Consider the following 16,487-nt stretch of genomic DNA (forward strand, 5'->3'; position numbering starts at 1 on the left):
GCAGTGGATATTTTCAACTCAAATCAGTTCTTTATAGTTTTCTAAAATTTATATATCAGCAAAATTAGAAATGTTTTAAATTAAATTAAATTAAATTATATGGTAAAATCTCAGATAAAATACCCTCCAGTTCTGATACATTAATACTGCCAAAGTTAAAATGGAAATGAAACCTATGTTAATTTTATTTAATTTTTAAAATAAAATTAAATGAATAAAACTTTGTAGAATACTTTGGCGTATTTTTTTAATCTATTTGAATAAGAAGATGAAAATCTTGGAGTTTACTGAATTAATTCTTTAAATGCCCTTTCAGGAAATTAGTATTTAAATAATTTTCTACTTTATCCATGTAAGTTAATTCTTAAATATTTTATCTTTGAAATTTTAAGCAAGATGATTGTGATCTTTTATCTATAAGATTTATTTCCATTACTAAACTTAGATAGTAAAGTTCAGTATTTACTTTGCAGTGTAATAGTCTGCATACTTAGATAATAGACCCTATGTATTTAAATCTAACACATTTCAATAGCACTTTGGCATAGGTTTTCCAGTAATTGTTTCTCTATATTTCTATTTTTAATTAATTAATTAATTAAGTCTACACTTCATGCCTCTATGCTAGGAGCTGTCAAAGGTACACTTATTAAGACATTAGCTTTACCCTCAATTGATTTACATTTGGGGGAATCATTAATACAGGAAGCTAGAAGACTGGGTGGAACGAAAGCTCAGCGGTGGGAATGTAACTGATTTTGATTAGAGAAAGAGTAAACAGGGAAGTCTCACGGGAGGGGGAGGCACTGGTCCTGGAGTATTTCTCCTCATTATAACTCGCTTCCTTATCAGCGTTTTTCAAGCAGATTTCTTTCCTAGTGACCCAGCACCTTAGGATGGTTTTCCTTCTCTGGCACTCTGGTTAAGCGCTTGCTATTCAGGAAACAAACAGTAGGGGGTGCTGTGGTAATTTGCGTGAAAACCCTAAGGGCAATAACATCGGGAGGAAAAGCCTGACCAGGACAGTGCACTTCACACAGGTGACGACTGAGGGGTGTGGCTTCGCCTCCTGGGTAGCAGGAAGTCGTGGATGCTCTGATGTCGTTCATGCAGCTGGACAACCTCCGTGTGGCTGCTCTTCTCTCTACTTGCTCGGGCTTGCTTGTGTAACTCTCCTTTGTGTACTTCTTCTCTGTCTTTGCTTCAGTTCAGTCATTATTCTGCTTCCTCCATAGCTTAAGCTTGCTCTCCCCTTTTCAGCCCCCACTCTACCTTCTATCTATCTCTGTCTATTCGTCCTCAGGTCTTACTACAAAGCTTTTCTTTTTAAAATCGCTGTTTTCTGGTTCAAATTTGAGAGAGATTTAATTGGCTAGAGCTGTCTTTTTTCCAAGTTCCTTGGCCCATCAATGAATGTGGTGCTTTGGGTCCAATCAGCTATAGGATATAAAACATGACCGCCCACAGCTACTGTATCAGCAGGAACTTTGTGTGGGCTAGTTCCCCTTAAAAGGGGCTGGGGCTGTGACAGGTTATTAGACTGAAACATGTAGAGTAAAATAATATACCACGTTGAGAGGTGCTGACATTTTATGTTTCAGAATTACTTGGGAGAATATTCTCTATCAATGTTTTCAGTACCTGAGAATAAAGGGTTTGAGGAATCCGTGTGGCACATTGATGCTGACCTTTTCCCTCTAGCTTTGTAATTATTGCTTACCATGTTGCTTAGCAACTGTGTAGCATTATCTCCAAACCCAATATTAACTTAAAATACATTAGAAATGGAAATTGTAGAAACATGACTCTTAGGAATTGATATTGTTTCAAGTTAGTGTCAGCATAAAATGATATTATAAGGCAGGCCATACAATATAGAATATTTCTTGGCATTTCTGATTTAATATAAAGAATAAAGCAAACACTGAGGCACTTTAATTAATAGTAATAGAAATGTAATGGCAATAGAAGCCTTTAAGCCATCTTTTCAGTTCTCTTAATCTAAATAACTATCCCTGAGAGGAAGAGCAAAACAAAACCCTGAATTTTATACTTTTTTCTTCTTTGAAAATCATTCGCAAAGGCAGAAAAATGTAGCATTATTTTTTTTGAGTAGTACAATGCCATAATCATCTTAATGACCCTTATTATTCTCCTTTTCAAAATTTAGGCAATGCTTTGTGAAAGTATTGTTTAAGAATAAGCAAAAGCTCTCAGTTCCTATGAAGAAAGGAAAAATGGGTCACAGAGGGACACATTAATTACTCTGTCAACATCATTCGTCGAAAACCTACCCTCTAGGCACTATGCTATAATAATTACCAATAAGATGGGAAGAATTTGGCCAAGCCAAGAGATATATTGAGCTAGGGTTCATATTACTGGTTATGTGAAAAACTAAGTGTGGAGAATTTCCATCAAGACCTGTATGACTTCCAAACATTTAAAGAATTTTCTCACAATGAAGATAAACACTGGTCCATATGCCTAAAAATGAAAAGGATTCAGGAAATACACGTGTGCCTTTGAAAATTGGACACTGAGTTGAAAGAGAAACGTCATTTTCCTTCTGATAAAATTCTCATCTTCTCCAAGTTAGTGGAAGGGCTCCTAGAGCAGTGGCTTTAACTTCTGAAGGGATAAGAACTGCTTCAAAATTTGACCAAAAACGTGGACTTTCTTCCTAGAAAAATTACAGATACTCAAAAGCAACATTTCACAATGAATTTCCAGGGTATGTAGAACTACAGAAACTTATCATGAAACTGGACACAAAATTAGAACCCTGATTCTAGAGAGTGTTCTTGGTGGGTGGAGTGGAGGGTTGTCAAAGGAAAGCGAGGGGCTTAGATGTAGAGTGTGTGCGGCTAAATGATATTCTCTGAAACTAAGAATTCCACATAAGTTACAACTGACTTTCCTCCTTAACCATTGCTAGACCCTTCCTAATTTCTCTACAAATGGCATACGAAAAAACTAGGGTTTTGAACTCTGTCTCTGCTCTTATTTAGCTAAGTGTTCTTGGACATCAATTAATCCTCCTTAACCTCTGTTTCCTGATCTGAAAATGGACGTATTACTTAATTCAAAAAATTATGATAAGAATTACATGAGATGACATACATGAAGTTCCAAGGAAGCCCTCACATGATATGCACTGTTTTATTTGCTAATGTGTACCAAAGTTTTGTATCTATTTCAATTTTTTTTTTAAAGATTGGCACCTGCACTAACATCTGTTGCCAATCTTTATTTTTCTTCTTCTTCTCCCCAAAGCCCCCCCCCGCCCCGCCCCGGTACATAGCTGTATATCCTAGGTGTGAGTACTTCTGGTTGTGGCATGTGGGACGCCACATCAACATGACCTGAAGAGCGGTGCCAGGTCTGCGCCCAGGATCCGAACCAGCGAAACCCTGGGCCACCGAAGTGGAGCGTGCAAACTTAACCACTCAGCCACAGGGTGGCCCCTCTATTTCAATTTTAACTTATCGGCAAATAATTATTTAGCCAGAAAACTCTTTAAAGTAAAACAAGAGATGTCTGAAATGAAAATAATTATTTTAAAATTTCCCTGAGGGACATGTCTTTGTTGGGTATTTATTAGAAAAAAAAACTGGTTGATAAATTTGAGCTGTAGTAATGAAATGGGAAAAATGATTAGTTATAACAAAATTTTAGCAGAGATATTAGAGATAAGTATTTACAGATTAGCTATCTTGGTATATTTTAATAAAATTCTTCACATTATTAGAGCAAAATGATTTTGTTTTAGAGGTAAGTTGTATTTCAATTTCAATGCAATCCATTGTAAATCCCAGTCTTCTTTAAGATTTGTTAATAACAAATAACTAAAAATAATAAATACTATGCATTTGTATTAATAAAATATTTTTGACATTTCAGAGTGCAGATGATTCAGATATATCTGTCATTGCCCAGAACAAGAAATGCTTTGATAATGACATTGTTTGTTCTAAAAGTGTTTTGATTTCAGTTGGAGACACTGAAATTTACCTGAATGATACTCCTTACAAACAGGTTAGTGAATTATTTATTTTAGGATCATTTTAACTTGTCCTAAGGATACTGAAAATAAAATAGAAACAATTTGGGGTACTTTTCTCTGTAAATGATTACAAGATTTAGATTTCTTTTTCTTTGTCATTTTATGTGGCTTCAGTAAGTCAAGCTTGACTTATCTCTTTTTCACACTCCACTGCTCCATATTCCAGTTCTTTCCTCTTGTCTTCATTGCCATGGTCACCATTTTGGCCCTAGCCACCCTCACCTATTACCTGGATTACTTCAGCATCCTCCAATCTAGACTCCTGGTTTCCAGTATTCATTCCTCCTCTCTAATCCATCCTGCCACACTGCAGCCAAGGTGATTTTTCTAAAATGAAAATCAAACCTCCTGTCAGTCTAGTGCTTCAAAACCTTCAAATGACTTCCCATTGCCCTTTCAAGGACTCATCAATCCCATTGCCTACTTAACTCACCTCTCATCACTTTCTGCTTTTAGGCCATGTGCCAGAAGTTGGAGCTTTTCTCAGTTCTTCACATGCACTGTGTTCTTTCTCTCACCTCTGGTTCTTCATGAATGCCATTGCTTCCACTTGGATCAATCTTTCCATTTGACTTATTCCTATGTGATAGGTCTCATCTCATCTCTCTCAGGGAGCTCCTCCTTCATGCCATCAAGTGCCCTGTTATGCGTGAATCACACTTGAGCGAAATTACCTATGTGGCTGTCTATCTTCTCCATTTCTGTGAGAATTTGGACCATTAGGACCGCTGTCTCCATTGTTCATCCTTGTATCTTTGGAGCCTGCCCAATTTGAAACAATGAATAACTTTCATTCATTCATTTATTCATAATGTCTGCTGTGTACTAAAATCTATGTTAATTATTGGAACTAACACAATGCAAAGACACTATGCTTGCCTTTAAGGAGCTTATACTCAGGGGAGGAATACATTCAAGTAAATAAGGATGTGCAGTGTGATGTGCCATGGCAGGGGTGTGTATAGGATGGTATGGGAATCCCTGAGAAGAAGACCTAAGCCAACGTGGATGTTTGGGGTAGTTGTGAAGAGCACAGACTTTGGAGGCAGTCGATGCTGACTTTGAACCCCAGTTCTGTCACCTTCTTGCTGTGTCACTTTGGGCAGGCCCTCGAGGCGCTTAACCTCTCCAAGCTGCAACTTTCCCATCTGGCAATTTGGGAAGTTTACAGAATCGACTTCTTTAGTTCCTATGAGGGTTAAATGAAAGAATGAATTTCAAGAAAAGTCTGTCCTCTTCTTCTTCACCTTCCTTATTTTGGAAGGCTCAGAAGACATGCTCTGGATTAAATGATTTGAACTGAGTCTTAAAGGATGAGTAGGTATTAGCCAGATGAAAAGAGAGAGTAGAGAGGCATTTAATACAGAGGGAGGATCGTGTTGAAAGGAACGGAGCTGAAAGGTAAAATGGCGTGTTTGGAGAACTGCGGGTGGTTGAGTTTGGTTGAAGAGTATGGGGATAGTGGAGGGAGGGCGTGGCAGCGAGATTCGGGGAGGAGTGTCCAGACTGACTTCAAGGCAGGGGGCGTGGGGGCGAGGGCAGTAGAACGGAGGCTGATTCCAGACCACAGAGCCTCTTGAATGGTGTAAGATATTTGCACTTATTTTACAAGTAAGAAATTTTGGAGATGAGAAGTGACATGATCTGACATATGGCCTTTGAAAAGTGGCTATTTTTTCTTTTTTAGATTTTAAAATAGTGTTTCTAAAAATTTGGTGTGAAAAACTTCTCCATTAAAATAATCTGGAATATTTATTGTAAGAGCTGATTCTTCGCCCCACCTCAGTAATTAGAATGGCTGAGGTTGAGAATGAAAATCAAGATTTTTAGTGGTACCCCAAATTCTTCTGCACACTAACGTTTGAGAACCAGTGCTCTAGAACATACCTTTTATTTCATTCAGAAACATTGAGACCAACCAGGCAGCGATCAAGTTTTGGGCAAAACAGAGTTTCTGCAGTCACCTTGACATCCTTTTGAACTAATTGCTGCAGTTTAGTACAACCACCAGCAAGATATTCTTTTAGAGGTGAAGGTTCTCTCTAAGAATAGGGATGTGATTCAAAAAAAAAGAAAAAACTGAAGAGAAAATGGTAAATGCTCTTATGAAAACAGTTGGACACATTTTTGAAGTGGTAATTACAGCTGTGTGTAACTTTCAACTTCAATTTTCACCTGTAAGCAGATGCTGAAGAATCTCCTTCACGGAGGTCATGATGTATGAAGGAAGAAGAAAAGTCGTAAAAATAGTTTGATCCTAACAAATCCCCTGCTAGTGTTTGTTTTTGAACATGAAAAGTGAAAATAAGTACCATTTATTTTATGGCAGATGGATTACTCATTTAAGGAAAGAAAATAAACCTTTTTTTCTTAATAAATGCGCAATTCTAATTTTATCAAATATGTAAGATATAAACATTTTGTGAATTTATTTAAGCTGTACTTTAAATGCTTTAATTCTCCACAGTTACAGCTTCTCTTTCTAACATCACTAGAGTTTGTTTAAAGTGCTATGATTCTCATCCGAATTGGAGGTGTCTATATTGGGCAATTCATAATACCTCACTCTTCTAAGGAGAAGCATCCTTACTTCCTAATCTGAGAAAAAAGAGAACAGTATCTCCTTTTGACCAGAAGGATTATTTGTCCTGTCATAAACTGCCCTGTGTAACAAAAATGAAGGATTTTACCTCTACAGGTAAATAGGAAAGATGTTTTACATCAGGATAATTGATGCAAAACCAACCTGAAGGAAATCTGATCATAAGATGCTTTATCCAAAATTCATGTTGTGTTCTAGTGGTAAGTCAACCAATCTGAGGGAACTTTAATAGAAAAATACATGAAAGAATATTTCATGGATTTAAAAGGAGCTAGAAGCTACAAATATTTCATTTACTTGCCTTAATTGTTGCTGGAAGGTGAGACCTGTGAACAGGCCAGTGCAGGAAGGTGTTAAAAATACATGAGTCGTGCCTTGGTCTAGAAGCGGAGGACGCCACCATAAACTTGACAAAATACATCTTTCAAGGAGCTAACATTCACATGGGGGAAAGATGGATAACAAAGCCAAAGTCAGGTCCGGCAATAGAAAGGCACTGAAAAATGTAATCAAAACAATAAAAATAGGTTCTATGGCAGAGAGTGACTTGGGGCAGGACAGGCTACACAATGCATGCACCTAGTGAAAAATGAAAATGTGGGGCCCCTAGTCCAAAACAGGAAAACAATTCTTTCCTTTGTTTTGCAGTCTCTCTTGACCTGTAGTGATGTCTTTTTCTTTATCATTTAGTGCCTTGCTCACTAAGGCACACGGAAACTCCCAGGTTGGGTGCAGACTCTCACAGGCACGCAGGGCCTTGCCCCATACCTCCAGCTTGGCACTTTGGAGTAGAAGGAACTGAGGTCAGGTAGCATCTGTTAATAACATATACAGTTATACACAATATATACTGTCATATACAATATGCTGAGCACTTATAAATACGACCTTGCTCTAGGAGACCGAAAACTTATCATGGCTATGACTAAGTTTATTTAATTTTCCCTATGGTACTTTTATAAAAATGTCTACTGCAATATAGTGTTTCCAAGCTATGCTTTTATTATTACTTGGAGGAGAAAAATAACCAAACGATTTCATATTTTCTTCACAATTTTTATTTTGCTTCTGGATAAATTTGTTTTACTTACTTTGATTTAACCATGTAATTTTGAAAACTGTGTAATTGTGAAGTTATTATATGAGTTAATTTCAATGTCAAACTCAGTGTAATCTTTTGTAGAGACTAGCCCCTGCTCATAAAGAATATTGTACATTCTCATTTTAGGCTAAAGAGACTCTAAATTTTCCCAATGGGTTCCGTCTCTAGTCTCCCTACTATTATACTTTCTTCACATAAAGTATTTTCTTTTAATCTACAAACATGGTCAGTCACTTTCCTATTCAAAAGTATTGAGAATATTTTTTGCATGGAATAACCGCCCTTGACTATACAGGTGTCTTGGTTGCAAAGGATCTCAGACTATGCTTGCCATGGAATCCATACTCTCGTCCTTTGGTGCTCTCCTTAGTCCTGAACAAATCTTAGACTTTCCTGCCCCTTAAGCGTTTATTCAAGTGATTCCTTTTGTTTGGAGTGATTTCTTCTCCATTCTCTTTTCCAGCCCCATATACCTTCCGATGTATGGTCTTGTACAGATCAGTTCATAATCCACCCCTTGAGGAAGCCTTTCTAAGTCCTTTGTCCCTTTGATGGCAGTTCATTCCTCCCCGCCACGTATATATGTGTGCATGTGTGTGTATGTCTGTATATATATATGCACAAACACACACACACACACTTTGTGCTTTTGTTGTTCAGTTATGCAGGCAACGTCCTACATAGAAATCATTTATTCATCATCAGTATAGAATTTCTGAGTCAGCAGATGTACCCTTTGTGTCCTCTCTGTCCACGCTCTGTTTATCTCTTTTCCGTATTGAAACACTTTTTCCTCTTTGCTCTTTTATCTGTGTTGAGCCCATCTCCAGTTTGTGTCTCATTACCTATTTTATATATTTCCTATTTTATGCATTTGTTTTGTCTTTTACTACAGAATTCATAAAAGACAGGGACAAGCAAAAATACTAGTACGTGGATATTTATTGGTGGCTATTAACTTAATTAATGTTTACGATGAATTCATTTTTTTCTTTATTTTGTTGTTGTTTTTTAAGAAACGATCAGGGTTTTTTCTGGAAAATAAACCTACATACCAGCTTTGGAAGGCAGGGTACTACATAGTAGTGTACTTTCCAGGGGAAGATATCACTCTTCTTTGGGACACAAAGACAACCATTCATATCAAAGTTGGACCACAGTGGAAGGTAGGTCAACCTAAGCTCCAAATGAGATGCAAAAAATGAAATTACATTTACCTTTTGATGTTTTATGGAAATAAAATGATTGATGTTTTCCTTTAAGAACTAGGTTATATTTTCAGAATTACTAACTCATTCACCAGTGTAGAACAACTTTACCTACCAGGTACAGTGTTGTGTTCAGTTCTCTTTGACTTTAACTTTTCAGTATCCAGTTTTCCAAAGTTACTTGGGTCAGCTTCCTTCTTCCCACCCCCTTCAGTGTGGTCATGTGATATGTTTATAATACACTTAGATTCATTTGTTACAATCTACATTCCATCTTTTCCTCCACATTTTGGATATTTTTTAAAGTTTACCTATAGTAAAATTATTTTTTTCAATGTAAAAAATTTATTCTTATGATCTACAGTTCTATGGATTTTGACAAATGCATGGAGTTGTGTGTCTACCACCACAGTTCTATATAGAACAGATCTGTCAACTCCCAAATTTCTCCCATGTCGCCCCTTTATTGTCAGCTCCTAACTCTACCTTCCAACCCCTGGCAACCAGTGATCCATTTTCCATCCCTATAGTTTTGCCTTTTCAAAATATAATATAAATGGAATCCTACAATATACAGCCTTTTGGGTCTGGCTTCTTTGACTTGGCAAAATACATTTAAGATTCATCCTTATTGTTGACTGAATTAATAGTTTGTTCCTTTATCCTGCTGAGTAGCATTTTGTTGTGTGGATGTACCAGTTTGTTTTATCTATTCATGGTTGAAGATTCGATCTGGATTGTTTCCAATTTTCAGCAATTTGTATTTTAAATTGTTTTAAATCTTCTTTTCTATTAAATATTGTAGTATTATTAAATATGTTTATTTTAAATGTTTAAAATTTTCTTAAATATTTTAAAGTTGTTTTTAAAACATTGATATATTTTAAAAATCCAGTTTATCTGAAATTGAAATTGAGACTTGTGGATATAATCTGTCTCAAGTAAGGGAAAAATCGGGATAGTAACATGTTCTCATAAAACTATGGAAAAAATACACATTTAAAAGATTTTAATATATTGCAAATTTGAGATATAATTGTATATTGAAGACATTTTCTTTCCCCTAAGTGAGATAAAGCCCAAAGATCTATTCCTAGGTGTTTGCTGGCTTCTTGCATTTCTTTGGTGAAGGTGAAATACTTTTGTCATTGCTATGCTTCTTTAAATATTTTTCTCTACTCTTCTCCATCATTATCCTCCCTTCCCTAGTTTTTGGAAACAAATTAGCCATTTATTTTTATACATCCCCCCTACTGCCGCGTTAAATCTTTGGGTGACCGGTGGTGGAAGTGGATGCTGTCTTTGCATAGATATTGTGGCTGCTGAGAGCAGAGGTCATGGCAGCTGTAATACTAGGGTTATTGTCAGCTTTGCCAGAAACACAGGCCGCCTACTTCACCATTCAAGAAAGGCTATATTCCATTCTCTAGTATGAAGAGAGAGCTCAGTTTGTTTAATTTCAAAGTTTTAAGGAGGATTTCCGTTGTTTTTAGAAGGTCATTCTTTCCTGTACTCTTAGTCTACCTTGTTCCCCTAGGAATGAAGTTTTTCACATTATTTGAGAAAATGCATTGGACATTGTTGATGTAAATGATCCATATGGCACTTGCGGTAACCATTTCACAACCCATAACAATCTTTATAAAAATTAGGTAAAACTTGGATTTCAATTATTGTGTCTCATGGTTGCATGATTTGTGAATATTAAAGTTAACTTTTTCTTTGAAAGTTATGTTTTGAATGTTGTGCTTTTCAAATCTGATGTAGAGAAAACTAAATTATTCTTATTGTTTCAACATATATAGTGTTATAAAACCTTAAACGTGTCAGGAGATAGATCTTTCATCACTAAAAATTTATTTACATATATATATAGTGTATATATATATACACACACACAGACATACTGTAGTGTTTGTATTATACTTTTCCAAGTTACTTATGTTGTTAGTTGTATCAATGCTAAGACATTGGTAACGGTGGAAAGATAAAATTTAGGGAATGATAAAACATTTTTGAGAATTTGAAATAATTGTTAAACTTAATTAAATATGTATGAAATTCCACTTTCTTGAAACGTGTTTTAAATGGTTGTGAAAATTCTCAAAATGTCTATTTTAAAATTTTAATGAACATGAGTCCTTAAATGTTGAAATGAGCATAGACTATTCCATGTTAATTTTCTTTTACTTTAGAACAAACTCTCAGGATTATGTGGGAACTTTGACAAATGTACTTCAAATGATATGACCACATCTAATAACTTAGAAGTCAGAAATGCCCAGGTATTTGGAGATAGCTGGGCATTGGGACAGGTAAGTTGAATACATGTGTTTTAGAACTAAACAAATATTTTTTGATATATTTATTCACTGGAACATATGACTCTTACAAGAAAAATTATTTACGTAAAACTATTTTATGTAATATTTGTATAGTAATTCACAGTTGACAAACCACTTTCTCATTTATCTTCTTATATCATTCTTGTGACAACCTTGCAATATGAAGGATATTTCCCCATATTATAGACGAAGAAATTGAGGCTCAGGAAGGTTAAATGATGGGTCTAATATTATAAATTTAGGAAGAAGCAGAGGCAACATTCACATCTTCTAATCTCACACTTTTCATTCCATAGCAAAATGCTTTATCAATCTGTTTGTGTTTCGAATGATGTAACTTTTGCCAACTCAAAGCAAGGAATAAATAAAGGCAGAATTTCTTAACTTGTTAACTCTTAATTTGTTCGCTGGAACATGGCTGTGTGTGGGGGCGTGGGGAAAGGTGGGGAGTGGATAAATTGTGGTCAACTACCTTTGGGAGCAGTTTGAATAAATTATTAGATATATTTCTTTTTTGAAGGATTTCTTGAAGCATCATAAGCACCCAAGAGAGGGAGTGTTTGAAGTATTTCCCAAACTTAATGACACAGAAGCTATATTTTCATGTATTAGTTTTCAAGGAAAGAGTGTTTTATGGGACACACTGTGAGAAATGATGAACTCAGAAAATTGAGTCAAATTGGAAATTGGTTCTACTATCTTCTACCTTTTTTTAGCCTGTTTTTCTTTCTACTGAAAGGAGTGTCCACAATTTCCTGATTGGTTACTATTTGGTTAGTTACTTTACTACTTTGTCTAATTTATTTAATATATCTAAATCTCTTCAAAAAAATAAAAGAGGACTGGGGCAAACATCTATTCAGTAAAATTTATGCAGCGTATTTCAGTTAGGTCTAAGCTGAAGAGTGTAAAGATTTTATTTTTTCTTGTATAAGATGTCCACTGTATGGAGAGAAACAAAATCCTTTTTATTACAGCCATCAGAGATCCTGTTACATTTAGAAGTTTTTGAAGAAAAACTTGCCTCTTTTTAAATGAATTAAGTAAAAATTAATTTATAATAATACTTAAATATTTAGACTAATTAAAGAATTTTAAACTCACTAAAATATGTTTTCTTATACCGTGTCATGGACAAATCCGAATATAAAATTTTTTCGTTCAGTAAGTTTTATTTAGCACTTAGTGTTTTCCAGGTTATATGAACACACAATATGATTAAAATGCAGCCTTTGTCGCTAAGGAATTTAGAGTCTAGGTTAGTAGATGAAGTAGAAAAATTAACAAGGAAATTATGAGATAGGGGCTTTGATAGAGGTGAGCACAATGTGGAGTTAATAATGGTCAAAGGAAGGTTCTTGAAGAAGGTGCCATTGAGCTTGAAAAGTGAAGATGATGGGAAAGAGTATAGCAAGGAAGGAGCGAGCAGCCTTAAGAAGGTGTCAGGAAGACTAGAGTAGGATGGTGCCTAATGGGAATTTCAAGAAGTTCAATATGGTGGTGGGGGATTCTTTGAAATAGGGAACGGCTGGAATGCAAAGTATGGAGCTGCAAGATGGGAGTGCCAGGATCTGGACTTAAACCCCTATGCTAGTTAGGAGGCTCTTATAATCTAGCTGGCAATGTTAGGTCTGTGGAGACTTAGAAAACTATATGAATTTGAGAGACATAAAAGATTAAAATCATCAGCGTCTGTTGAAAGGTCGTGTTAGGAAGGATGGATCTGGAAAATTCAAGAAAGTCTCTTACCTTCCTGGCTTATTGGGTAGATGCTGGTGCTCTTCCCTGAGACAGGGCAAAGCCAGGGTGGGGGACAGTGGGGACAGGACAACAGTGTAGAGATAAGTACAGGGTAGAATGTGTTGACAGAGAAGTGAAGAGATGTTTATGTGGAAATGTCCAGTTTTGAGATTCAGGAAAGAGACCTGGGCTGGAAATATGGATTTGGCAGTGACTAGTATATTCAGGCTGTTGAAGCCCTGAGAAGTGTATAGAACGAGAAAAACAGAGGTTTGAGGATCAAGCATTGCAAAGAAGAGAGGGGGAAGGAGAATGGGGAAGGGCAGCCAACAAATTAGGAGGAAACCCAGCAGAAAATGGTGCTACTGAAATAGAGAGATGTCTAAGCGGGGCAAAGTAACAAACAGAATCAAAGGTAGCGAAAGGTCCAGTGAGATGAAGACTGGACAAGCTGCTTTTATATTTAGTAATGAAGAGCTCATGATGACCCTGCCAGGGCGGTTTCAGGGAGGTGAATTAGAAGAGGCAGAGAGCAAATTGCTGAGTGTATGGGAGGTGAGCCTGTAGACTCATGACTATGTACAACTCCTCAATGGATGGCTTGTGAAGAAATGAAAGAGGTGAAAATTAAAGGAAAGAAAATCGTTTGTTCATGTAATTTGTTTTTTAGTCACGTAAATGCTACATTTAAGACAACTTAAAAATTATTGACCTCTGCTCTCTCTCTCTAATATTGCATGATTTTAATTGTATGTTTACTTGTTTTCAAAAGTAGTGTATGCTATTAACATTGAGTTGGCTGAATGCAGGTGCTTTAGGTACAGTCTATCTAAAAGAAGCAGAATATGTTAGATGCGACTGTGATGGACGAAGTTAGGATAGGTTACTCTGGGTTCAGCTTCAGAAATCACCCCTTTGAAAACTTTCTTTTCTCCCTTAATCTTCTCAACAGTGTGAAAGCCCAAGTGAATCATTTAAACCCTGTGAAGCACATCAAAACAAGTTTCCTTATGCCAAGAAGGAGTGCTCCATCTTGTACAGTGATGTTTTTGCTCCTTGCCACAATGTGGTAAATGAATACTTTAATAAACTTCCAAATTCATGTGGGTACTGCTGTATCTATAATATTGAGATGAACAGGACAAATAATTGAGTTGGCCATTGGATTTTCAGGTGTACTGCCTAACCATTGGTAGGAGGACAAAGTTGGTAGTTTGTTTTTCTGTAGAAGTGATGAATTTAGTTGATTTACTTTCTCCCTCACTCCATCTTATTTAACAACATACATTTGTACAGAATATTTGTAATAATCTGTTTTAGTGTATGAAGCATTTTTACATACATCATCAAAGCCATAAATGATTGACCAAAGCTATAAGTGTTTTTCTCCAGATAATATTGCCAAATAGGCATTCTTCTCCTCAACCCAAAATTTAATTTAAAAGTATTACTAATGGCACAGTTAAAATGGGTTTAGAAGCCCATCACATGATGGGATGTGATTTATTTAGAAATTTAAATTTCTAAATGCCTTTCTAACAGAAAACTTTTAGGTCTCAATAGAAGTTTAGAAAATAGTTTGATATTCATAAAAATCAAGTAAAAGTACAATTGGTAACAACATTCCTTTAATTCTGTGTGAATATACCAATAAGGAAACAATGAACATCTACAAAATATTAATCTGTTATATTGCAGATCCTGAAATTGTATTGGTTTGTAAATACCCTTACATGTTTTGCTAGCTCTTTGAGCTTACATTGGCTTAATCAATTCCTTTCTCCTTTGGGCAATATAGAGGGTGAAGATATTGAGAATTTTCTAGGTGGCAGTGTTAAGCTGATAATTTCAAGTGTTGAAACTCTTATCAGTTAGTTTTCTTTTAGAAGGTTGAATTTTAATCAATTATAGCTAGTACTTACCAAAACTGTTTCATATTTCACTTCATTTTCAGATTGATGTTACTTCTTTTGCCAAAAATTGCCATGAAGACACATGCAACTGTAATCTTGGTGGGGATTGTGAATGTTTATGCACGAACGTAGCAGCGTATGCATACAAGTGCTGTCAGGAAGGGGTATCGGTTCACTGGAGGTCATCTACTATCTGTTGTGAGTACCCACTTAGACCATCATAGGTGGCAACCTTATAAGAAGATCTATATTAATTGTCTTATCATAGAACTAGCACCATGGGACTCTTGGAAATAGACTTTTCTTAAGATGACTAAATTTTATATTCTTCACAATGGAGATAAATTGTAGTATAGCTAAAGGATTTGTAAAAAGAAAAATTTAAGATAACCATCCTCAGAGAAATTGTTTATGACTCCATTCTTCTTATGGCTGTGAAGTTTCACTGTCCTGACTATAGGAAACATATTTTTAAAAACATCATTTTGAATTTGGTTTCAGATTTAACTCTTTAAACTTTTCATTTACTTGTGTAGATGGTAAGTCATCTCAAGAGCAGCTTATGATTGTAACACTTCCAGTTGTCATACCTATAAATTGATCTTATGAAATTTCATTAGTTACAACACAACACTCTTAAAGAATTGTCTTTGCTCAAAGGAAGTTCCCAAATAATGATGTCACTCTGCGTTCTTACACTCTGTCATTGATAAACATGTGACCTTATCACACACATTTAGGTAAGTGGTCAGAGTATTATATAGTTTAATATTTCTTTTTTTTCTTTTAGCACTTGATTGTGAATATTACAATGAAGGTATGTGGCATTTAAAAACTATCACTATAGTATTTTATTAAATGTATCTTCAGATTGAAAGTTTTTGAACAACTTTGCTGGGAACAAAGTATGACTAGTCCATAATTTGGTATATAGCTAAATGAAAGCCTTTGCGTGCTAAAATATGTCTAAATTTCGAAGTATTTGCGTTAAAATTTATTCCCTGCAAAATAAAAGAACGTGTAACTAAGTTCTCAGCACCTGAGGCCCTCAATAATTTTTGAATGAAATGAATGAATGAATGAGTAAAGTTACCTAATTGTTTAGGTAAAAAGGATGAAAGATACACCAAATGCATAACTTTTACCATTATGTGTAAATATAGACGTTATGAAAACTTTTATTATGTTTTAGAAATCAAAGAAACAAACTATAAATGTGATGGTAATAATATAAAGAATTTATTTGCCTCTCTCTGTAGGCAAAAATAATTATTTAAGTACTGTCAGAATGAGAGCTTATCTTTTTAGTAATGATAATGGAAATCTCCTAGCCCCATCAAGCATCCAAATTTGCAATGAGAAGTGTAAGAGGAGGTGCTGCCTAAAATTAAGGCCTAGATGTAAAAGACAGAGGTTATATCCTCGGTGAAAATGCCAAGAGTCAGCAGAATTGGAGCCTCCTTTTCGTCAAACCTGTTTAATGAGGAAGGCATAGCCACTTAGACCTAATT

At 35.5% G+C, this 16,487-nt stretch overlaps 1 protein-coding gene across 5 annotated transcripts in view; it reads left to right on the top strand.

The window, feature by feature from the left end:
- The window catches only part of OTOGL (otogelin like), a 172,905-nt gene that overhangs the window by 101,350 nt on the left and 55,068 nt on the right, over window positions 1-16,487 (top strand). For all 5 annotated transcript variants that reach the window (XR_011534854.1, XR_011534856.1, XM_070600665.1 and 2 more), the window contains 6 exons: window positions 3,904-4,038; window positions 8,787-8,936; window positions 11,174-11,293; window positions 14,016-14,132; window positions 15,018-15,174; window positions 15,767-15,793. Coding sequence is in view for 3 of the 5 variants with exons in the window: in XM_070600665.1 (XP_070456766.1) it covers window positions 3,904-4,038; window positions 8,787-8,936; window positions 11,174-11,293; window positions 14,016-14,132; window positions 15,018-15,174; window positions 15,767-15,793 (706 nt within the window). In the remaining 2 variants the exon portion in view is untranslated. The remainder of the gene's footprint in view (window positions 1-3,903; window positions 4,039-8,786; window positions 8,937-11,173; window positions 11,294-14,015; window positions 14,133-15,017; window positions 15,175-15,766; window positions 15,794-16,487) is intronic.

Source organism: Equus przewalskii, chromosome 29 (genome assembly GCF_037783145.1).
Source record: "Equus przewalskii isolate Varuska chromosome 29, EquPr2, whole genome shotgun sequence".
NCBI lineage: Eukaryota > Metazoa > Chordata > Mammalia > Perissodactyla > Equidae > Equus > Equus przewalskii.